General features: G+C 40.9%; 2 protein-coding genes across 3 annotated transcripts in view; both read right to left on the bottom strand.

Moving 5' to 3' along the window:
- The window catches only part of LOC129860181 (uncharacterized), a gene marked incomplete in the record, with an annotated part of 46,385 nt that extends 35,655 nt beyond the window's left edge, over positions 1–10,730 (bottom strand). Inside the window, 2 exon segments of the mRNA XM_055930560.1 lie at positions 7,184–7,432; positions 8,027–10,730. Of these exon segments, the coding sequence (XP_055786535.1) occupies positions 7,184–7,286 (103 nt within the window).
- A 7,422-nt stretch (positions 10,731–18,152) lies between these two features.
- Positions 18,153–25,311, bottom strand: part of LOC129860142 (oocyte zinc finger protein XlCOF6-like) — a 29,047-nt gene continuing 21,888 nt past the window's right edge. For both annotated transcript variants that reach the window (XM_055930482.1, XM_055930483.1), the window contains one exon: positions 18,153–22,386. In XM_055930482.1, the coding sequence (XP_055786457.1) occupies positions 20,384–22,386 (2,003 nt within the window). In that variant the 3' untranslated portion in view covers positions 18,153–20,383. The remainder of the gene's footprint in view (positions 22,387–25,311) is intronic.

The raw sequence follows: 25,311 nt of genomic DNA, 5'->3' as shown, positions 1-25,311 counted from the left end.
AACCTGTTTGGGCGCATGTCCAAACGCTAGCGGGACACCTACGACAACATCCGGTGAAATTGCAGAGTGTGAAATTCAAAATACAAAAATCGTAATATTAAACATTCATGAAAATACAAGTGTCTTACATCATTTAAAAGCTTCGTATTAATCTAACTGCGTTGTCAGATTTCAAAAAGGTTTTACGGAGAAAGCATACCATGCAATTATCTGAGGACAGCGCCCCACGTCAAAATACTTTTTAAACCAGCACAGGCGTCACAATATCACAGACATCAATAAAACAAATCACTTACCTTTGAAAATCTTCCTCTGATTGCAATCCCAAGGGTCCCAGCTACACAATGAATGGTCGTTTTGTTCGATAAAGTCCTTCATCATATCCCAAAAATGTCAGTTTAGATGGCGCGCTTGATTCAGTAATTCACTTGTTCAACATGCACACAAACCAATCCAAAAAGTTACCGGTAAAGTTCGTCCAAACAAGTCAAACGATGTTTCTAATTAATCCTCAGGTATTCTAATATCTAAATAAACAATAATATTTAAGACGGAGAATAGTGTGTTCAATAGCGAAGATAAATAACGAAGAGCGCACTCTCGTTGATGCGCGCAACATGAGTACTTTTCTAATGGGGGACACCTTGGAAAAACTACAAATACCTGAAACCCATTCTAAAGACTGTTGACATCTAGTGGAAGCCATAGGAACTGCAATCTGGGTCCTATCTATCTGTTTATCCAATAGGCAAGCACTGAAAAAACCTGTGACCTCAAAAAAGAAAAATTCTGGGTTGGATTATCCTCAGGTTTTCGCCTGCCATATCAGTTCTGTTTTACTCACAGACATCATTTTAACAGTTTTAGAAACGTCAGAGTATTTTCTATCCAATGCTATCAAGTATATGCATATCCTAGCTTCTGGGCAGTTTACAGGCAGTTTACTTTGGGCACGTCAGTCATCTGAAATTCCGGACAATAACCAGTATGCTAAGGAAGTTAAATAAAGGTAATAAAAAAATTAAAAAAATACACTACCATTAGTGGTGAAATTAATGAATAAATTCTAAAGATTGGAGTCACTTACAAATGTCCTTGGTCTTGAAAGAAAAGCAAATTTTTTGTCCATTCAAATAATGTCAAATTGATCAGAAATACAGCGTAGACATTGTTAATGTTGTAAATGACTAATGTAGCTGGAAACGGCTGAAGATCTCGTACAACGCTGTGTAATATTCCCTTCAAAGAACAGCGCAAACAGTCTCTATCCAGAATAGTGTCTAGACTATTGTAGCTGGAAACGGCTGAAGATCTCGTACAACGCTGTGTAATATTCCCTTCAAAGAACAGCGCAAACAGTCTCTAACCAGAATAGTGTCTAGACTTTTGCAGCTGGAAACGGCTGAAGATCTCGTACAACGATGTGTAATATTCCCTTCAAAGAACAGCGCAAACAGTCTCTAACCAGAATAGTGTCTAGACTTTTGCAGCTGGAAACGGCTGAAGATCTCGTACAACGATGTGTAATATTCCCTTCAAAGAACAGCGCAAACAGTCTCTATCCAGAATAGTGTCTAGAAGGCCAGCATCCCGGAGTCACCTCTTCACGGTTGACGTTGAGACTGTTGTTTTGCGTGTACTATTTAATGAAGGGGCCAGTTGAGACGTCTGTTTCTCAAACTAGACACTAATGTACTTGTCCTCTTGCCCAGTTGTGCACCGGGGCCTCCCACTCCTCTTTCTATTCTGGTTAACGCCAGTTTGCGCTGTTCTGTGACGGGAATAGTACACAAACTTGTACGAGATCTTCCGTTTCTTGGCAATTTCCCACATGGAATAGCCTTTATTTCTCAGAACAAGAACAGACTGACGAGTTTCAGAAGAAAGGTCTTTGTTTCTGGCCATTTTGAGCCTGTAATCAAACCGACAAATGACCCAGATACTCAACTAGTCTAGTGGTTAGAGCGTTGGGCTCATAACCGAAAGGTTGCAAGTTCGAATAACCAAGCTGACAAGGTACAAATCTGTCGTTCTGCCCCTGTTCCTCGGCCATCATTGAAAATAAGAGTTTGTTCTTAACTGACTTGCCTAGTTAAATTAGGTAAAATAAATAAAAAGAACGCCAGTTTTATTGGTTCTTTAATCAGAACCACAGTTTTCAGCTGTGCTAAGATAATTGCAAAAGGGTTTTCTAATGATCAATTAGCCTTTTAAAATTATAACCTTGGAGTAGCTAACACAACATGCCATTGGATCACAGGAGTGATGGTTGATGATAATGGGCTTCTGTACACCTATGTAGATATTACTTTTTTTTTTTTTTTTATCAGTTTCCAGCTACAATAGTCATTTACAACATTAACAATGTCTACACTGTATTAATGAGCAATTTGATGTTATTTTAAAGAATGTACTTTTCTTTCAAAAACAAGGACATTTCTAAGTGAATGTATTCATTTCAGTAGGCTGTATGGGAATGGGGAATAAACTATTCTAAAACTGGGTAGGAGTCAAAAACTAAAAAGAGGCAAAAGTCGTGAAAATGATGAGCTATATCATCCTATACTCAATATTACAAGAGTTAGTAATATACAGACTCATTTCATAGAACTTAAAAACACTGGCAGTTTGTCTACTTCACTTCCTTAGTCTACACTCTGAGCACTCCAGATAACCCAGTGAATAAAACAAATGCTGGCAATACTGGTGTCATCCATACAAGTCGTAGCAGCATGAAATAACATTACAATGCATTCAAAATTATTCAGACCCCTTGACTTTTTCCACATTTTGATACATTACAGCCTTATTCTAAAAATTATGAAATTGTTTTTTCTTCTTCTCATCAATCTACAAACAATACCCCATAATGACATCACAATTCCCCATAATGACAAGGGCAAAAACAGGTTTTTAGAAATAACTGAAATATTACATTTACGTAAGTATTCAGACACTTTACACAATAGTTAGTTGAAGCACCTCTGGCAGCGATTACAGCCTTGAGTCTTGTTGGGTATGAAGCTACAAGCTTGGCACACTTGTATTCAGGGAGTTTCTCCCATTCTTCTCTGCAGATCCTCTCAAGCTCTGCCAGGTTGGATAGTGAGCGTCTCTGCAAAGCTATTTTCAGGTCTCTCCAGAGATGTTTGATCGGGTTCAAGTCCGGGCTCTGGCTGGGCCACTCAATGACATTCAGAGACTTGTACCGAAGCCACTCCCACGTTGTCTTGGCTGTGTGCTTAGGGTCGGTGTCCTGTTGGAAGGTGAACCTTCACCCCAGTCTGAGGTCCTGAGCACTCTCAAGTAGGATTTCATCATGGATCTCTCTACACTTTGCTACGTTCATCTGTCTCTTGATCCTGACTAGTCACTCAGTCCCTGCCGCTGAAAAAACATCCCCACAGCATGCTGCTGCCACCACCATGCTTCACTGTAGGGATAGTGCCAGGTTTGCTCCAGACATGACGCTTGGCATTCAGGCCAAAGGTTTCATCAGACCAGAGAATCTTGTTTCTCATGGTCAGAGTCCTTTAGGTGCCTTTAGACAAACTCCAAGCGGACTGTCATGTGCCTTTTACTGAGGAGTGGCTTCCGTCTGGGCACTCTACAATAAAGGCATGATTAGTGGAGTCCTGCAGAGATAGTTGTCCTTCTGGAAGATTTTCTCATCTCCATAGAGGAACTCTGGAGCTCTGTCAGAGTGACCATAAGAGTGGCCCTTCTCCCCCGATTGCTCAGTTTGGCTGGGCAGCCAGCTCTTGGAAGAGTCTTGGTGGTTCCAATCTTCTTCCATTGAAGAATGATGGAGGCCTCTGTGTTCTTGGGGACCTTTAATGCTGCAGAAATGTTTTGGTACCGGTCCCCAGATCTGTGCCGACACAATCCTGTCACGGAGCTCTATGGACAAATCCTTCGACCTCATGACTTGGTTTTTACTCTGACATGCACTGTCAACTGTGGGACCTTACATAGACAGGTGTGTGCCTGTCCAAATCATGTCCAATCAATTGAATTTACCACAGGTGGACTCCAATCAAGTTGTAGAAACATCTAAAGGATCATCTCATAGCAAAAGGTCTGAAAACTTAAGTAAATAAGCAATTATTATACACACTGCTCAAAAAAATAAAGGGAACACTAAAATAACACATCCTAGATCTGAATGAATGAAATATTCTTATTAAATACTTTTTTCTTTACATAGTTGAATGTGCTGACAACAAAATCACACAAAAATTATCAATGGAAATCAAATTTATCAACCCATGGAGGTCTGGATTTGGAGTCACACTCAAAATTAAAGTGGAAAACCACACTACAGGCTGATCCAACTTTGATGTAATGTCCTTAAAACACGTCAAAATGAGGCTCAGTAGTGTGTGTGGCCTCCACGTGCCTGTATGACCTCCCTACAATGCCTGGGCATGCTCCTGATGAGGTGGCGGATGGTCTCCTGAGGGATCTCCTCCCAGACCTGGACTAAAGCATCCGCCAACTCCTGGACAGTCTGTGGTGCAACGTGGCGTTGGTGGATGGAGCGAGACATGTCCCAGATGTGCTCAATTCGATTCAGGTCTGGGGAACGGGCGGGCCAGTCCATAGCATCAATGCCGTCCTTTTGCAGGAACTGCTGACACTCCAGCCACATGAGGTCTAGCATTGTCTTGCATTAGGAGGAACCTAGGGCCAACCGCACCAGCATATGGTCTCACAAGGGGTCTGAGGATCTCATCTCGGTACCTAATGGCAGTCAGGCTACCTCTGGCGAGCCCATGTAGGGCTGTGCGGCCCCCCAAAGAAATGCCACCCCACACCATGACTGACCCACCGCCAAACCGGTCATGCTGGAGGATGTTGCAGGCAGCAGAACGTTCTCCACGGCGTCTCCAGACTGTCACGTCTGTCACATGTGCTCAGTGTGAACCTGCTTTCATCTGTGAAGAGCACAGGGCGCCAGTGGCAAATTTGCCAATCTTGGTGTTCTCTGGCAAATGCCAAACTTACTGCACGGTGTTGGGCTGTAAGCACAACCCCCACCTGTGGACGTCAGGCCCTCATACCACCCTCATTGAGTCTGTTTCTGACCGTTTGAGCAGACACATGCACATTTGTGGCCTGCTGGAGGTCATTTTGCAGGGATCTGGCAGTGCTCCTCCTTGCACAAAGGCGGAGGTAGCGGTCCTGCTGCTGGGTTGTTGCCCTCCTACGGCCTCCTCCACGTCTCCTGATGTACTGGCCTGTCTCCTGGTAGCGCCTCCATGCTCTGGACACTACGCTGACAGACACAGCAAACCTTTTTGCCACAGCTCGCATTGATGTGGCATCCTGGATGAACTGCACTACCTTAGCCACTTGTGTGGGTTGTATACGCCGTCTCATGCTACCACTAGAGTGAGAGCACCGCCAGCATTCAAAAGTGACCAAAACATCAGCCAGGAAGCATAGGAACTGAGAAGTGGTCTGTGGTCACCACCTGCAGAATCACTCCTTTTTTGGGGGTGTCTTGCTAATTGCCTATAATTTCCACCTTTTGTCTATTCAATTTGCACAACAGCATGTGAAATTTATTGTCAATCAGTGTTGCTTCCTAAGTGGACAGTTTGATTTCACAGAAGTGTGATTGACTTGGAGTTACATTGTGTTGTTTAAGTGTTAACTTTATTTTTTTGAGCAGTGTATATATATTTTTTAAAATTACATTTAACCTTTATTTAACTAGGCAAGTCAGTTAAGAACAAATCTTACTAACAATGACGGCCTTCCGGGTAACAGTGGGTTAACTGCCTTGTTCAGGGGCAGAACGACAGATTTTTACCTTGTCACTCAGGGATTTGATCCAGCAACCTTTCGGTTACTGGCCCAACGCTCTAACCACCAGGCTACCTGCCGCCCCTTATATGAACTGTAACTCAGAAAAATCGTTGAAATTGTTGCATGTTGTGTTTATATTTATGTACAATAAACATTCAAGAAACTGGTGAAGAGCTACAAAAGTAAGAATATAGCCCTATTAGACTGAAAGATAATGCAATTTCATCAAACTTATGAGCTCCCGAGTGGCGCAGCGGTCTAAGGCACTGCATCTCAGTGCTAGAGGCGTCACTACAGACACCCTGGTTAGATTCCAGGCTGTATCACAACCGGCCGTGATTACTAGTGCCATAGGGCGGCGCACAATTGGCCAAGTGTCGTCCGGGTTTGGCTGGTGTAGGCCGTCATTGTAAATAAAAATTTGTTCTTAACTGACTTGCCTAGTTAAATAAAGGTTAATAATAATAATTGTGAGGCTCTCCATGAGCATTAGCTGCTACGTCACTCAATCCTGTTTTAAAAAGTCTCCCTGTGTGACATTCCTTGAGACCAACCAGAAATGTTTCCTTGGCTAAATATTCCCAGATTTTCCTAAAAACAGCCAAACATGTTCTATCGTTTCTGCATCACAAATGTTGTGTGAGACAAAAGAGTAGGCTAGGTGAGCATCAATCACTAGTTCGGTGAAGCAGGGGTGTAGTGCTGCAAGAGCAATGAGCCGCCACAATGGTGTTTGTTAAGTAGTTAGATCAATGTCTTGGACAATCACCTACTGATTAATTAGTAGTCCACATAACAAAATATTATTGCATAACATTACTGTTACAACAAAAACAACACCTAATTTCTTACGAGATTTTAGAATGGTTTGCTGAATCGTCCCAAACTCAACAGCGCGCCATTAGGCAAAATGTGCTTTGATTAAAACAAAATACAGGAAGTCTATATAATTTAACACCATCTGCTCTAATTTGCTAACCAAACAGTAATTCAAGAAGATTTAAATGCATATTCCCATGAAATTGATTGAGATCGAAAGATTGGCATGCAGAAACAGCTTGGTCATTTCACTGGTAAAACGCAAAGAATTATAATTCAATATTGACAGTGATGATGCCATGGCCTATTTTGAAATGAGGTATGCCTAACGTCGTGATTGAGGATATTAAACATTTTCAACCTTCTTGAGACAATGTGTGGGTAAAGGCAGGCGTTACAAGTTTTACAAAGTTTTGCTTCGCTGTGAAGTCTTGAGTTGTTCAGGGATGTATGATGTCAGAATTACAGAATTCAACCTAGCAATAGACTGGGTCATAACTTATGGAGGTCTAATTTATGAAGATAACTTATAGATAGAACCTGCTCTTACCATGACTAACAGTTGTCCTAATCTTCTCGTCCTCTTCTTCAACTTTAATGTTGACATTCAGCTCCAGTGTTTGACTGCAGTCCTCCAGCTTCACTGATGCCATCTCTGGATCCTGCAGTGCAAACTGGGCTCCACTGTCACAATCAGGACCCAGTGACTGTAGGTTTCTACTCAGTGTGGAAGGAGAGAGGCAGGCTGGGTTTGTGCTCACTGTTGATGTTCCCGGCCTCAGACTTAATCTGAGTCGGCCTGTAGTAATAAAGACAAACGGACACAAAAGTTATTTTCTTGACAGTTCTGGCACTTTATTCTGTATAATTATTTTCAATTTTTTCTTGTTCAATTATCTAATTTCAGTAGATCAGGTAGCTAAACATTGACAAAACATTCATTCACATTAGACAAAGTACACATTTTAAATTGCACAACATAAGTGCACTTAATCTATAGATTTCCTAAATTCACATAAATGCATAAATGACTCAAAAACCATTTAGTACAAGATTGCAGTATGATTTAGGCAGCACTATGTACCATTTTATGAATAACCTTGTCTTCACTGTATTATTTCACTCACAAAAAACAATTGTATTTCCCATTCACACCATAGTAAGAATTATCAGGGATCGTACAGTGGCAAGTCAAATTCAAGGACTTAAGTACTTTTTCAAGCACTAATATTTATTTACTTTAAGCCTCGTGTGAAAACTATGAATTATAGATAAATATAGAAACAACTGAATGTGTCTGAATATTAGTACACATGTAAAGGACTGATAATCATTACATTCAGCTTCAAAACTGTAGAGCAACTGAAATGTTCTCTCTCTGATGAGGCACTACCTGCACTGAAGTCCGTTGATGCAGACCTCCTATGGTATCATGGTGGTCCGCAAACAAACGTTTAAGGTCCATGTCTGTCTCATTCTGTACTAAGAAAATAAACCAAGAAATCCCTATTAACTTCTACCACACCCTCTCCTTCCACAAAAACCCTCCCACACCCCCAATAAACTTGATCAGTATAACCCTTTCTGCGTCTGCAAACATTGGAGTTTATATCATGCTGAGACAATCCACCCCCAGGTTATCCAGCTTATCAAAAACCATACTGACAGTAACATCTGTTACCCCCAACAACTCTGCTGCAGTTTACAAGATAACTTTAAACCTGGTATTTCTGCTTTACACAAACCAAGTGTTGATAACCTTACCAATGAAAGCTATGAAGTACATTTTATTCAATATTAAAGTATCCTTTGTCACAGCGCATTTATGGGCGCAAGATTTCTGAACAGCCCTCGAAACCATGTCAGGACAAGTAGAAAGACCAGTTCTGACAGTAGGTCCTCTTACTACGGGACCAGCCACAGAAGCTCCATTTAGCATAAGCTCCAGGATCATGGCTTCTGAGCTTCGTCCCATTATGATTTTCCATTTGAAGAAGCTTCCCTTGCTGAACCTGACTAGCACAAGATATTAAGAATCAACCATTTTCAATGTTTTATTTCACCTTTATTTAACCAGGTAGGCTAGTTCAGAACAAGTTCTCATTTACACGGATGCGGCCCAGTTTAACTTCACCTCTTTTTATGGCCTTGGTTAATCAGATAGGGTGTAAATGAGGCCCTGTGGTCTCCTCAAACACCATCCCAACTTTCCACTGTGACATTATTACTCTAGCTCCCTACCTTGGGCCTCTTTAGAGTTTCTATACTACATGCACCTCTGCTTACAGTATCATTATCTCTGTTTTTCCTATGTCTTCCCACTACAGACCATTCACATTCTAGGCCCTCATCCTCCCGCTCCATATCAGAAAAGTCCCCCACATTGATCGCATTCTAGCACAACTGTTGCTTCTCAAACTCTCTCTCCATTTCCATTGTTTAGAGGGGTGTCAACCTCATTCCATTGAGGGCCGAGTCTCCGAGGGTTTAATTTTTTTTCTCTCAATTTCAATTAAAATCTAGACAATCAGATGAGGGGAGTTCCTTTCTAATTAGTGACCTTAATTAATTAATCAGGTACAAGGTTGGAGCAAAAACCCGCAGACACTTGGTCCTCCATGGAATGAGTTTGATACGTGCTCCGATTCATCCGCATTAATCGACCCCATTCCATGCAGTTGGCCTCTCTCTCCAAATGGTGAAGGATAACTTCAGTTAGCTTCCCTCTGTTTTGACACTCCATCACACAGCCTCATGTCGCCATTTCATCACGAGCAAACTCCTAGAAAGACGACCGAAACCGTTGAAGCCGCCATTTGACTAGACTCGTCCGAATCACCCGGATCTCGCGAACTTACATTAACCAAACGGTGTATGTAAACTCGCGAGATCAGGATGGTTCGGACGAGGCTATTTACCAGCTCATAAACAACATTTTACACAAAACCAAGAACTCAAATAAGTGGAATCTTTACGAAATTACTTTGACGAAGTTATGTACACACACTCAGACAACCCCAAAGTCTAGCTAAGTGACTTGTAAAATCGTTTTTAATCACGTTCTTCACTCACTCGGTTTGACCCCAAAATAACACATACAATTAAAATCTTTACCAAACGTAAAAATACCTTAAAGGATTTGTTACCTAGCATATTATATATTCTTTTGACATTAGAAAGTTTAAACGTGCTATTACATACCTACAATAATACAGTTGAAACGGACACAACCACTATCGACAAAACACAGTTCTGTCGTTTTCTACCCGGAACTTCCTGTTCCCCAATACGACATTGCAACAGCGTCATCTTCTTCTCTGGTACACTGACATTTACACAAATATAACGTGTCTGCCGCCACCTACTGTACGGTTAGTAAACTGTAGAAAAAGATACACGTCCAATTATGGATAAGGGGAGGGGGAACAACGACATCAAAACAACATTCAAAAATAGATCAATAAAAACATCCCACTCCTTCATTCACAGTCCTATTCAATTCACATCCCTACACAGTCTCATGGGCCTCGTAGGGGAGGAACATCTTCAGTCACAGTCCTATTCAATTCACATCTCTACACAGTCTCATGGGCCTCGTTGGGAGGAACATCTTCAGTCACAGTCCTATTCAAATCACATCCCTACACAGTCTCATGGGCCTCGTAGGGAGGAACATCTTCAGTCACAGTCCTATTCAAATCACATCCCTACACAGTCTCATGGGCCTCATAGGGAGGAATATCTTCAGTCACAGTCCTATTCAAATCACATCCATACACAGTCTCATGGGCCTCGTAGGGAGGAACATCGTCAGTCAGTATTCCCTGCAATCAGTGGTGTAAAGTACTTAAGTACAAATATTTTAAGTACTACGTAAGTAGTTTGTTGTGGTATCTGTACTTTACTTTTTATATTTTTGACAACTTCTACTTTTACTCCACTACATTCCCAAAGAAAATAATGTACTTTCTACTCCATACCTTTTCCCTGACACCCAAAAGTACTCGTTACATTTTGAATGATTAGCAGGACAGGAAAATTGTTAAATTCACACATCCCTACTGCATCTGATCTGGCGGACTCACTAAACACAAATGCTTTGTTTGTAAATGATGGGTGTGATCTTAAATTCAATCTGGAGTGCCAGAGTGGCCTTGGGAATTCGTAAATTCAGAGCGTTGTCAGATTGTCAGTTCGTATCGCTCTCGGAGCGTTATTTATTACATTATTTATACTTTTACTTTTGATACATAAGTATATTTTAGCAATTAGATTTACTTTTGATACTTATGTATATGTTAAACCAAATACTTTTAGACTTTTACTCAAGTAGTATTTAACTGGGTGGCTTTCACTTTTACCTTGATAGGAACGGACTCAAGTATCTTTACTTTCATTCAAATATGACAATTGGGTACTTTTTACACCACTGCCTGCAATGCTTCCAATGTCAATTCCTGAACTCCCAAAAACCTTTCAGCCGCACGTACAATTAATCTTTACAATCGGTATCCTTCAACTGGTAAACGACGTTATGAATCTCAACCGACTGCGGGGCATCCACTGCCATAGCTTCCTCAGCACCAATTGCTCTTTAAACTATTTCCCGCGCCTCCCAGTAGGAGAACTACTGTACAGTTTCTTGATGTGGATGTTCCCTGATATAAGAAACATGTATAAATGCCATTGGTCTGTTCCGGTGTTATGAAACTGATGGAGAATATTTGTAAAAAAACATTTAAAGTATTTATTTAACTAGCCACATAGCATACATAACAGGTTAGGATAATTAAAGTGGCAGTTAGGTGAATTAGCATGGCAGGTTAGGAGACTGAGGATAAGGTTAGGAAAAGGGTGAGGGTTAGGGATTTGTTTACCATGCAGGTTTGGATAACTAACGTGGCGGTTAGGAGACTGAGATTAAGGTTAGGAAAAGGGTTAGGCTTAGCTACAATTTTCAACAAGTGTTTTCCCAACGCAAAAGAAACCACTGACCAATGGGGAGCATCAATTGGTGTAAACTTGATATCATAGTGGCTGTTCCATGATATGATATCCACGCACCAATTTGTAAGTCGCTCTGGATAAGAGCGTCTGCTAAATGATCTAAATGTAAATGTAAATCATGAAACACCCGATATCAGAGAACGCCCCTAATAGCGGTCTGCAATTACACCCTTCTCGGATCAAGGGGGCAGGCTTCCAGTCTATAAGCATGTTTTCCACTGTGCTCAGAGGGCATTTTCGGTACTGCAGTTCAGCTGAAGCACGATCAAATTCCCATTCCCATAGCGAAGTGAATAATAATAAAAAAAGACAATTTAGTTATCATGTTTGTAAATAAAACATCCTTTGAATTATTCAAGTAATTGCCTTAAGAGTCCGATTTTTTCCCATCACTCACAGCCAAAGTTAACTATTTTAGATTCATGCTGTGAGGTGGGTGAGCTTATGCCACATGCAGATGCTGAAGGGAAAACACACCTCTTGATCTGCGTGTTTATAATGTAGGTTAAGATGCAGCCTCGTCTCATAGACTAGATGTAACATAGTAAATATAAATCCGGGACTCTCAAAATAGTGTGATATATTACGTTATTCTGGTTACATAAGACAGATGGTTACTTAATAAATGGAATTTGGTGGTGCTGTACTGTAACAGCGAGCTGAACCAGTTGAAACTATTGACGCCAGGGATATATTGTTGGTGACTGTGTGTTCCTTTATTAGTTTTGTGTTTTTTATTCATTTATTTCTGGTACTCTCCAACCTGAGCGGTATGAGGCCTGTGTGGCGTTGCACTGTTAAAATCATCCCAGTGTGGAGATGAAACACCTGTGTGTTGCAAAGCCACATGCTCCGCCCTCTCTGCTCTACCTAGGTGTTATAATGTGGGTAATACAGAGATAATACTAATACCGAGAGAACCACTGATCTACCTAGGTGTTTTAATGTTGGTAATACAGAGATAACCACTGCTCTACCTAGGTGTTTTATCTCGGTATTAGTATTATCTCTGTATTACCCACATTATAACACCTAGGTAGAGCAGTGGTTCTCTCGGTATTAGTATTATCTCTGTTTTACCCACGTTAAAACACCTAGGTAGAGCAGTGGTTGTCTCGGTATTAGTATTATCTCTGTTTTACCCACGTTAAAACACCTAGGTAGAGCGGTGGTTAACGTGGGTAAAACAGAGATAATACTAATACAGAGATAACCACTGATCTACCTAGGTGTTTTAATGTTAGTAATACTAATACAGAGATAACCATTGAACATACATTTTCCATTGTGTCATTGTGTTTACCATTTCAGAACCCCATTTCAGAACCCATCTGTAGTTTGAAGCATATACAGGGCATTATATAAGAGCCCTTGACATTTTCCACAATTTGTTAAGTTACAGCCTTATACGAAAATTGATTAAATGCATTTTTTTCCTCGTCAATATAAACACAATAGCCCATAATGATAAACCAAAAAGGTTTTTAGAAATTTTAGCAAATCTATACCTTATTTGGTAAGTATTCAGACCCTTTGCTCTGAGACTCCAAATTGAGCTCAAGTGCATCCTGTTTCTATTGATCATCCTTGAGATGTTTCTACTTGACTGGAATCCACATGTGGTAAATTCAAATGATTGGACATGTTTGGAAAAGGAACACACCTGTCTATATAAGGTCCCACAGTTGACAGTGCATGTCAGAGAAAAAAACAAGCAATGAGGTCGAAGAAATTGTCCGTCAAGCTTCGAGACAGGTTTGTGGCGAGGCACAGATCTGGAGAAGAGTACCAACACATTTCTCAAATCTCTGTTGGCTGGGCTCCACGCTTGTGCCGTCCAACTCCTGCCCCACGTTGGGCGCAAACCTTTTAAGGGCTCCCGAGTGGAGCAGCCGTCTAAGGCACTGCATCTCAGTGCAAGAGGCATCACTACAGTCCCTGGTACGAATCCAGGCTAAATCACATGCGACCGTAATTGGGAGTGCCATAGGGAGCGCACAATTGGCCAAGCATCGTCCGGGTTTGGCCGGGATAGGCCGTCATTGTAAATAAGAATTTATTCTTAACTGACTTGACTAGTTAAATAAATTAAAAATTAAAAAGTGGGATGCATGCCAGCAAAGCCACTACACAACACATTACTAAACAATACATTAATTGCACTATAACAGTGAGAAAGTGTGCCCACAAACTGTTACATAAAGCTGACCGAAAAGCATGGTCCAAACAACTTACCACTGCTACACCTGGCTATCAGCGGAGCCTGGTCTGGCAACGAAACAGTTCATTCAGCCTCAATTAAAAAAAAAAAAATGGCTGACTTGCTTTAAAACCTTTTCTCAATAGGGGTTGCTGCTTTCACTTTGTAAAAATTTCGTTCCCAAATTAAACTGCCTCGTACTCAATTCTTGCTAGTACAATATTCATATTATTATTACTATTGGATAGAAAACACTCTCTAGTTTCTAAAACAGTTTGAATTATATCTGTGAGTAAAACAGAACTCAAGTTGGAGCAAACTTCCTGTGAGGAAGTGAGAAATCTGAAATCAGGCAGGCTGTTCTGGGGTCAGTTTATTAATTTGCATGTCTTCTATTGGTCGACATGCACTGCATACGCCTTCCCCTAGATGTCAGCAAATAGTGAGAATTGGAATGGAGTTGCTAGGCAGATCTGAGGCCATATAAAGGGTCTTGGAACGTGGGGTGCAGTCTTTTCAACATTCGCCATGACGCAAGACAGACCTCAGGATGGCGTTCTGGAAAGCTCCCGTTATAGGCCTTAGATATATCCGGCTCTGATTTTATTCAATATAGGTGTTAAAGACATCATAATGTTGTTATTTTAAACCGAGTTATATCAGTTTATATCAGTATATTGCGATTTTCGGATATTTCTTTGTGCTGCGTTATAGTGAGTTGGGCACGTCTGGGCCACATGGCTAATGTTTACTGCTAATTCCAAAGTTGAAGGCGACAATCTACAACCGGAGCAACGATTCTTCTGGACAAAGGACAACTTGCCCAAGATTCTGATGGAAGCACATCAAAAAGTAAGAAGTATTTATGATGTTAATTCGTTGTTCTGTTGAAAAATGTGAAACTACTATTCCGCCATTAATTTCGGTGTGGTCTCGCTTTAACGCACGCTGTATGTCGTAGTAACGTTAATTTTAAAAATCTAACACAGCGGTTGCATTAAGAACTAATGTATCTTTCATTTGCTGTCCAACCTGTATTTTTTTGTCAAGTTTATGATTAGTTACTGATTAGATTAGGTGCCTCTCCCAAGATTTCTCCCGGCATTTTGTTGGCAGCTTGGCTACTATTCTCATTGTATAACCACGATTTGTGCCGCTAAATATGCAAATTTTCGAAACAAACTCTATATGTATTGTGTAATATGATGTTATAGGACTGTCATCTGAAGAAGTTTGAGAAGGTTAGTGAAAAAATTTATATATTTTGCTGGTTTATTCGTTATCGCTATTGTTGGCTTGAATCAATGCTGTTGTGTGGTTGGCTATTGTAGTAAGCTAATATAATGCTATATTGTGTTTTCGCTGTAAAACACTTAAAAAATCTGAAATATTGGCTGGATTCACAAGATCTTTGTCTTTCATTTGTTGTACGCTGTGTATTTTTCATAAATGTTTTATGATGAGTATTTAGGTAATTCACGTTGGTCTCTGTAGTTATTCTAGTTGCTTTGGTGAGAGTTGTGATGGTGGCTGCAATGTAAAACTATGATTTATACCTGAAATATGCACATTTTTCTAACAAAACATATGCTATACAATAAATATGTTATCAGACTGTCATCGGATGAAGTTGTTTCTTGGTTAGTGACTATTTATATCTTTATTTGGTCGAAATTGTGATAGCTACCTATGCAGGAAAAAAATGGTGGGAAAAAAAGTTGTGTCTTTTGCTATCGTGGTTAGCTAATAGAAATACATATTGTGTCTTCCCTGTAAAACATTTTAAAAATCAGAAATGATGACTGGATTCACAAGATGTGTATCTTTCATCTGGTGTCTTGGACTTGTGATTTAATGATATTTAGATGCCAGTATTTACTTGTGACGCTATGCTAGGCTATGCTAGTCAGCTTTTTTACTGATGGGGGTGCTCCCGGATCCAGGATTGTGATGAAGTAGAAGTTAAACAAATGTGGTTTCTACTGTCAATTGATATGTACAAACTATGGCATAAGGGGACGACAAGCGGATACGAGACAAACCGTGATTTCGATTAAGACGTTCAGCCCTTTTGAAATACACAGCGACAGAATTCAGAACATGGGCCGTTCTTACAGTGTTCTCCCTGTACGCCAAGTCAGAACCGTAGGATAAATAAAGGGGCATATATGCAGACAATTAAAAATCTTACAATATTCAATTATTAAATTTCTCAAAAACAGGTTATAGGCTACATGTGAACCACCAAGTCAGAACAGTAGGCAAAATGAAGAGGTGAAAATAGACCAAATTGCTAGGTTGAGGCACATGGTCTACTAACATCTTACTACACAACATACACTTAGTATTACCTTCTTAGCTACAGTATACACATCTCCCCGGCATGTTACATAATTTATGCAGCAGCAGACAAGACATTTTTGGACTTACCTTGTTGTGTTGTGCTCACTTGAACAGGAAGGTGGCGCGGCAGTCCATCGTGGGCATATTTTGTCATCAAACTTTGTCATCAAAGTCTGACATTCTCTGGATTTATAGTGCTTTCACTACTGGGAACTTGAAGGGGGAAAAAAAATGGAATCACGATGACGTCAGTGATCTTCAGGTCGTAGCTGTAGAAAGAGGCCCGAGTTCCCAATTTACAATTCCGAATTGGATGAAAGTTTAAAATGTATTTTCCCAGTCGTAGCTTGTTTTTCCCTGAGTTCCCAGTTGTATTGAACTCACTCAAGTCAGATGTTGCAGTACCGAGTTAAGTTGTTTTGAGCGCGGCACATATCAAGTTTCATTGACAGAATGGCCAATGTTGAACGTTTACAATTATAAACTAGGAAAAGAGCCCCTTAATCTTAGACTTGGGACCACACAGCCACTCCACTGACTAGCAAGCTAATGATTGCTTTACAATGCTTGTAGTTAGCCACTGATTCCTTCCAAACCACTCATTGTTCAATTTGCAATTTCCAACTTGTTGTGTAATGTTTGTCCAATGGCAGATGAGCACGATACGTTTTATCTATAATTTCTCATAATTTCTCTTCATATGACAAAGATTAAAAGGATTTGCTAGTAGATTGTCGACTTGATTCATGATGATGACTGCTAGCTCAGATTTTGAAAGTATGATGTTGACATGATCAGTCCAATCAAAGCGACTGTAGATATCACATGATTAGAAGTTATTTTATCTGTGGACAATGACCTTGAGCCTTCTTGGATGGGCACTTCTTAGACTTGGCAGTGACTTATTGTCCCCATGAATGACAGAACACTGAGCCAATCACAGCGCAAAGCTCCGTATTTTCTGCTGGCTTGCCCCACCTCTAAAGAAAGCACTGATCTAGGCTGAAACACCTGCATTTCAGAGCTGCCTTACTCAAGAAAACAAAATAGAGACCATGTTTGTATGCGGCTTTATTAATAGCTCAATTATATGTGGGGGGGGGGGGGGGGTTAAATTTTTTTTTTGCAAACAGATCATTTTCCCCCTCACTTTATCGCTAAAACTGTGGGGATCAAAACAGGTGGCTCACCTGCCCTGAATGATGGGTCGCCACTGAACTTATCTAGAACACTGCAGTCCGTCTGGGTGTTTAACCTTCCCAAATTAACCCATGTCACCCTGCGCCTCCGTACATTCCACTGGCTTCCAGCCGAAGCTCACATCCACTACAAGACAATGGTGTTTACTTACGGTGCAGCAAGAGGAACAGCCCCATCTCTACCTTCAGGCTATGCTCAAACCCTGTATCCCAACCCGAGCACTCAGTTCTGCCACCTCTGGTCTCATGGCCGTCCCACTGCTACAGGAGGTCAAGCTCCCTCTCAGCCCAGTCAAAGCACTTCTCTGTCCTGGCACCCCAATGGTGGCACGAGCTTCCCTCTGATGCTAGGACAGCAGAGTCCCTGCCCATCTGCCCGAAAAGGTCTGAAACCCTAAATCTTTAAAGAGTACCCCGTCCCAAAATACTAATACAAATAATAATAATAATAATGTGACACTGACTAATTGAGGAGAAATGTATTTACTGTGATATGTGGTTGTCTCACCTGGCTATCTTAAGATTAATGTACTGGTGACATCACAGGGTCAGAGAGAACTCCTGACTGTAATACAAAAACACTCCAGGCACTCAGCACATAAGAACCATTCATACTGTCAGATCTAATATGAAGAACTGACTACAACCATAAGAACCATTCATACTGTCAGATCTAATATGAAGAACTGAATACAACCATAAGAACCATTCATACTGTCAGATCTAATATGAAGAACTGAATACTAAAGAGAAGAAGAGGTTGACCAGTACATATTCATGTAACTTTATTTTTCATTGGCAGATCAATCAAGTTTGCTTCAATGCAGTTATCCAAACACATTCATGATCAGTAACTAAAATAACTAATCTAGTTTTAAAGACAATTAATAAACACAAGGATTAATTTCATAAACTGTGTATCATTAAATAAAGTTGTAAAATAATCCCCCCAAACTAATGGTGAAAAGTGATCATCACACCATCTCTATCTGATACATGTTAGAGGCGGAAGGTAGCCTAGTGGTTAGAACGTTTGGCCAGTAACCAAAAGGTTTCTAAATCGAATCCCCGAGCTGGTAAGGTAAAAATCTGTCGATCTGCCTCTGAACAAGGCAGTTAACCCACTGTTCCTAAGCCAGCATTGTAAGTAAGAATTTGATCTTAACTGACTTGCCTAGTTAAGTAAAGACTCAATAAAAAAAAGTGTCTACTAGCAAAACGTATTATACACTGCTCAAAAAAATAAAGTGAACACTTAAACAACACAATGTAACTCCAAGTCAATCACACTTCTGTGAAATCAAACTGTCCACTTAGGAAGCAACATTGATTGACAATACATTTCACATGCTGTTGTGCAAATTGAATAGACAAAAGGTGGAAATTATAGACAATTAGCAAGACACCCACAATAAAGGAGTGGTTCTGCAGGTGGTGACCACAGACCACTTCTCAGTTCCTATGCTTCCTGGCTGATGTTTTGGTCACTTTTGAATGCTGGCGGTGCTTTCACTCTAGTGGTAGCATGAGACGGAGTCTACAACCCACACAAGTGGCTCAGGTAGTGCAGCTCATCCAGGATGGCACATCAATGCGAGCTGTGGCAAGAAGGTTTGCTGTGTCTGTCAGCGTAGTGTCCAGAGCATGGAGGCGCTACCAGGAGACAGGCCAGTACATCAGGAGATGTGGAGGAGGCCAACAACCCAGCAGCAGGACCGCTACCTCCGCCTTTGTGCAAGGAGGTGCACTGCCAGAGCCCTGCAAAATGACCTCCAGCAGGCCACAAATGTGCATGTGTCAGTATATGGTCTAACAAGGGGTCTGAGGATCTCATCTCGGTACCTAATGGCAGTCAGGCTACCTCTGGCTAGCACATGGAGGGCTGTGCGACCCCACAAAGAAATGCCAACCCACACCATGACTGACCCACCGCCAAACCGGTCATGCTGGAGGATGTTGCAGGCAGCAGAACGTTCTCCACGGCGTCTCCAGACTCTGTCACATGTGCTCATGTGCTCAGTGTGAACCTGCTTTCATCTGTGAAGAGCACAGGGCGCCAGTGGCAAATTTGCCAATCTTGGTGTTCTCTGGCAAATGCCAAACGTCCTGCGCGGTGTTGGGCTGTAAGCACAACCCCCACCTGTGGACGTCGGGCCCTCATACCACCCTCATGGAGTCTGTTTCTGACCGTTTGAGCAGACACATGCACATTTGTGGCCTGCTGGAAGTCATTTTGCAGGGCTCTGGCAGTGCTCCTCCTTGCACAAAGGCGGAGGTAGCGGTCCTGCTGCTGGGTTGTTGCCCTCCTACAGCCTCCTATGGGGGTGGGGGGGGATGAGTAGTATTTCTGTCTGTAATAAAGACCTTTTGTGGGGAAAAACTCATGCTGATTGGCTGGGCCTGGCTCCCAAGTGGGCCTATGCCCTCCCAAGTCCCACCCATGCCTGAGCCCCTGCCCAGTCATGTGAAATCCATAGATTAGGGCCTCATTTATTACAATTGACTGATTTCCTTCTACAAACTGTACATCTTTGAAATTGTTGCGTTTAGATTGTTGTTCAGTATAATACAACTTGTAGGACGTATCGTATGTTAAGAATTACAATTCGTATGTTATTTTACGCATTGCTATTCATACAATATGTTACGAACTTGTAATATGTATGATATGTTACGAATTCCAATTTTTTGTTGCTAACAATAGCTAGGTTAGAGGTTTAAGGTAGAGTTAAATGGGTTTAGGGGAAAGGTTGGCTAACATGCTAAGTAGTTGCATGCTAAGCTAACATGCTGACATAGCTAAAAAGTAGTAAGAAGTTGCAAAGTTGCTAATTTCCTAAAATGCTAAAGTCCTCCTTGATGAGATTCAAACACGCAGCCTTTGGCTAGTTGTTTGACTTACACGTGCACCCCTCCACAGAGCAGGAGTAAGGGTTCTCTCCTTTATGTATATGTTGGTGTTTTTAAGGTCGAGAGAAACTCACCCACAGTCAGAACAGGATTAAGGCTTTTCTCCTGTATGTGTTCTCTGGTGAACTTTTTGCTCATTTGATGTTTTAAAACATTTTCCACAGTCAGAGCAGGAGTATGGCTTCTCCCCTGTATGTATAAGTTCATGTGAATTTAAGTGGGAAAGTTGAGAAAAACTAGTTCCACAGTCAGAGCAGGAATACGGCTTCTCTCCTGTGTGTGTTCTCCGATGAACTTTTAGCTCAGTTGATGTTTTGAAGCATTTTCCACAGTCAGAGCAGTAATACGGCTTCTCTCCTGTGTGTGTTCTCCGATGAACTTTTAGCTGAGATGATGTTTTAAAACGTTTTCCACAGTCAGAGCAGACGTAAGGCTTCTCTCCTGTGTGTGTACGTTGGTGTGTTTTTAAGGTGCCCAGACGAGAGAAACTCGCCCCACAGTCAGAGCAGGAGTATGGCTTCTCTCCTGTATGTATACGTTCATGTGTTTCTAAGTTGGAAAATGTTGAGAAACTAGTTCCACAGTCAGAGCAGTAATACGGCTTCTCTCCTGTGTGTGTTCTCTGATGAACTCTTAGCTCAGTGGATGTTTTGAAGCATTTTCCACAGTCAGAGCAGACGTAAGGCTTCTCTCCGGTGTGTATAAGTTGGTGTGTTTTTAAGGTGCCCAGATGAGAGAAACTCGCCCCACAGTCAGAGCAGAAGAAAGGCTTCTCTCCTGTATGTGTTCTCTGGTGAACTTTTAGCTCATTTGATGTTTTAAAACATTTTCCACAGTCAGAGCAAACGTAAGGCTTCTCTCCTGTGTGTGTTCTCTGATGAACTTTTAGCTCAGATAATGTTTTGAAATATTTTACACAGTCAGAGCAGGAGTAAGGCTTCTCTCCTGTATGTATACGTTCATGTGAATTTAAGTTTGAAAGTTGAGAGAAACTAGTTCCACAGTCAGAGCAGTAATACGGCTTCTCTCCTGTGTGTGTTCTCCGATGAACTTTTAGCTCAGTTGACGTTTTGAAGCATTTTCCACAGTCACAGCAGACGTAAGGCTTCTCTCCTGTGTGTGTTCTCTGGTGAACTTTTAGCTCAGATGATGTTTTGAAATATTTTACACAGTCAGAGCAGGAGTAAGGCTTCTCTCCTGTATGTATACGTTCATGTGAATTTAAGTTTGAAAGTTGAGAGAAACTAGTTCCACAGTCAGGGCAGAAGAAAGGCTTCTCTCCTGTGTGTGTTCTCTGATGAACTTTTAGCTCAGATGATGTTTTGAAATATTTGACACAGTCAGAGCAGGAGTAAGGCTTCTCTCCTGTATGTATAAGTTCATGTGAATTTAAGTGGGAAAGTTGAGAAAAACTAGTTCCACAGTCAGAGCAGTAATACGGCTTCTCTCCTGTGTGTGTTCTCCGATGAACTTTTAGCTCAGTTGATGTTTTGAAGCATTTTCCACAGTCAGAGCAGACGTAAGGCTTCTCTCCTGTGTGTGTTCTCTGATGAACTTTTAGCTCATTTGATGTTTTGAAATATTTGACACTGTCAGAGCAGGAGTAAGGCTTCTCTCCTGTATGTATTCGTTCATGTGAATTTAAGTGGGAAAGTTGAGAGAAACTAGTTCCACAGTCAGAGCAGTAATACGGCTTCTCTCCTGTGTGTGTTCTCCGATGAACTTTTAGCTCAGTTGATGTTTTGAAGCATTTTCCACAGTCAGAGCAGACGTAAGGCTTATCTCCTGTGTGTATACGTTGGTGTGTTTTTAAGGTTCCCAGATTAGAGAAACTAGTTCCACAGTCAGAGCAGTAATACGGCTTCTCTCCTGTGTGTGTTCTCTGATGAACTTTTAGATGAGTTGATGTTTTGAAGCATTTTCCACAGTCAGAGCAGGAGTAAGGCTTCTCTCCTGTGTGTATTTTTAGATGTATTTTTAGCTTTGATAGAAATGGGAAAATCTCTTCACAATGTGGGCAGTGATGAGACCTCTTATCTCTCTGATCTTCCTGAGGTTGCTCTCTGGATGTAGAGAATGGCTCAACATGGTAACCTGTGTGAACATCAGAAGAACCAGTCAGTTGGTGTGATATACATGTCAATCAAATGTATTTTATGAAGCCCTTTTAACATCAGTAGTTGTCACAAAGTGCTGAACAGAAACCCAGCCTAAAATCCCCAAAGAGCAAGCAATGCAGATGTAGAAGCACAGTGGCCACAAAAAAACTCCCTAGAAAGCAGGAACCTAGGAAGAAACCTAGAGAGGAACCAGGCTGAGTGGTGACCAGTCCTCTTCTGGCCATACCGGGTGACAGGTAGCCTAGTGTTTAGAGCAACCGAAAGGTTGCAATATCGAATCCCTGAGCTGACAAGGTAAAAATCTGTCGTTCTGCCCCTGAACAAGGCAGTTAACCCACTGTTCCTAGGCCGTCATTGAAAATAAGAATTTGTTCTTAACTGACTTGCCTAGTTAACCTGTTTGGGCGCATGTCCAAACGCTAGTGGGACACCTACGACAACATCCGGTGAAATTGCAGAGTGCGAAATTCAAAATACAAAAATCGTAATATTAAACATTCATGAAAATACAAGTGTCTTACATCATTTAAAAGCTTCGTATTAATCTAACTGCGTTGTCAGATTTCAAAAAGGCGTTACGGAGAAAGCATACCATGCGATTATCTGAGGACAGCGCCCCACGTTAAAATACTTTTTAAACCAGCACAGGCGTGACAAAATCACAGACAGCAATTAAATAAATCACTTACCTTTGAAGATCTTCCTCTGATTGCAATCCCAAGGGTCCCAGCTACACAATGAATGGACGTTTTGTTCGATAAAGTCCTTCATTATATCACAAAAATGTCAGTTTAGATGGTGCGCTTGATTCAGTAATTCACTCGTTCAACATGCACACAGACGAATCCAAAAGGTTACCAGTAAAGTTCGTCCAAACAAGTCAAACGATGTTTCGAATTAATCCTCAGGTATTCTAATATCTAAATAAACAATAATATTTAAGACGGAGAATAGTGTGTTCAATAGCGAAGATAAATAACGAAGAGCGCACTCTCCTTGATGGGCGCAACATGACTACTTTTCTAATGGGGGACACCTTGGAAAAACTACAAATACTTGTTCATTTTTCAAAAAACAAGCCTGAAACCCTTTCTAAAGACTGGTGACATCTAGTGGAAGCCATAGAAACTGCAAAATGGGTCCTATCTATTTGTATATCCCATAGGCAAGCATTGAAAATACATGTGACCTCAAAAAATAAAAATTCCAGATGGATTTTCCTCGAGGTTTTCGCCTGCCATATCAGTTCTGTTATACCCACAGACATTACTTTAACAGTTTTAGAAACTTCAGAGTATTTTCTATCCAATGCTGTCAAGTATATGCATATCCTAGCTTCTGGGCAGTTTACAGGCAGCTTACTTTGGGCACGTCAGTCATCCGAAATTCCGGACAATAACCAGTATGCTAAGGAAGTTAAATAAAGGTTAAAAAATAATAATAATAATAAATACACCAACATTAGTGGTGAAAGAAATGAATAAATTCTAAAGTTTGGGGTCACTTACAAATGTCCTTGTTCTTGAAAGAACAGCACATTTTTTGTCTATTCAAATAATGTCAAATTGATCAGAAATACAGTGTAGACATTGTTAATGTTGTAAATGACTATTGTAGCTGGAAACGGCTGAAAATCTCGTACAACGCTGTGAACTACTCTCTTCACAGAACAGCGCAAACAGTCTCTAACCAGAATAGTGTCTAGAAGGCCAGCATCCCGGAGTCGCCTCTTCACTGTTAACATTGAGACGGGTGTTTTGCGGGTACTATTTAATGAAGCTGCCAGTTGAGGACTTGTGTGACGTCTGTTTCTCAAACTAGACACTCTAAAATACTTGTCCTCTTGCCCAGTTGTGCACCGGGGCCTCCCACTCCTCTTTCTATTCTGGTTAAAGCCAGTTTGCGCTGTTCTGTGAAGGGAGTAGTACACAGCGTTGTACGAGATCTTCAGTTTCTTTGCAATTTCTCACATGGAATAGCCTTCATTTCTCAGAACAAGAATAGACTGACTAGTTTCAGAAGAAAGGTCTTTGTTTCTGGCCATTATGAGCCTGTTATCGAACCGACAAATGACCCAGATACTCAACTAGTCTAAAGGACTGTTTTATTGCTTCTTTAATCAGCACCACAGTTTTCAGCTGTGCTAACATAATTGCAAAAAGGGTTTTGTAATGATCAATTAGCCTTTTAAAATGTTAAACTTGGATTAGCTAACACAACATGCCATTGGATCACAGGAGTGATGTTTTCTGATAATGGGCCTCTGTACGCCTATGTAGATATTCCATTTAAAAAAATCATCAGTTTCCAGCTAAAATAGTCATTTACAACATTAACAACGTCTACACTGTATTAATGGTCAATTTGATGTTAGTTTAACCTTTCTAGGACACACGTTTCGTTAGCGGAACTCCGACAACATTCCGCTGAAAAGGCAGCGCGGGAAATTCAAAAATATTTTTTTGAAATATGTAACTTTCACACATTAACAAGTCCAATACAGCAAATGAAAGATAAACATCTTGTTAATCTACCCATCGTGTCCGCGAAAACACAACATATGATTATGTTAGATCACCGCCAAGTCCAAAAAACACACAGCTATTTTCCCAGCCAAAGATAGGAGTCACAAAAAGCAGAAATAGAGATAAAATGAATCACTAACTTTTGATGATCTTCAGATGACACTCATAGGACATCATGTTACACAATACATGTATGTTTTGTTCGATGATGTGCGTATTTATATCCAAAAATCTCAGTTTATATTGGCGCCATGTTCAGAAATGCCTCCAAAATATCCGGAGAAATTGCAGAGCCACATCAAATAACAGAAATACTCATCATAAACCTTGATGAAAGATACATGTTTTACATAGAATTAAAGATACACTTGTTC

Source organism: Salvelinus fontinalis, chromosome 7 (assembly GCF_029448725.1).
Source record: "Salvelinus fontinalis isolate EN_2023a chromosome 7, ASM2944872v1, whole genome shotgun sequence".
In the NCBI taxonomy this organism is placed as follows: Eukaryota; Metazoa; Chordata; class Actinopteri; order Salmoniformes; family Salmonidae; genus Salvelinus; species Salvelinus fontinalis.
The sequence above is the reverse complement of the archived record's forward strand: the minus strand, read 5'-3'. Positions and strand labels throughout refer to the sequence as shown.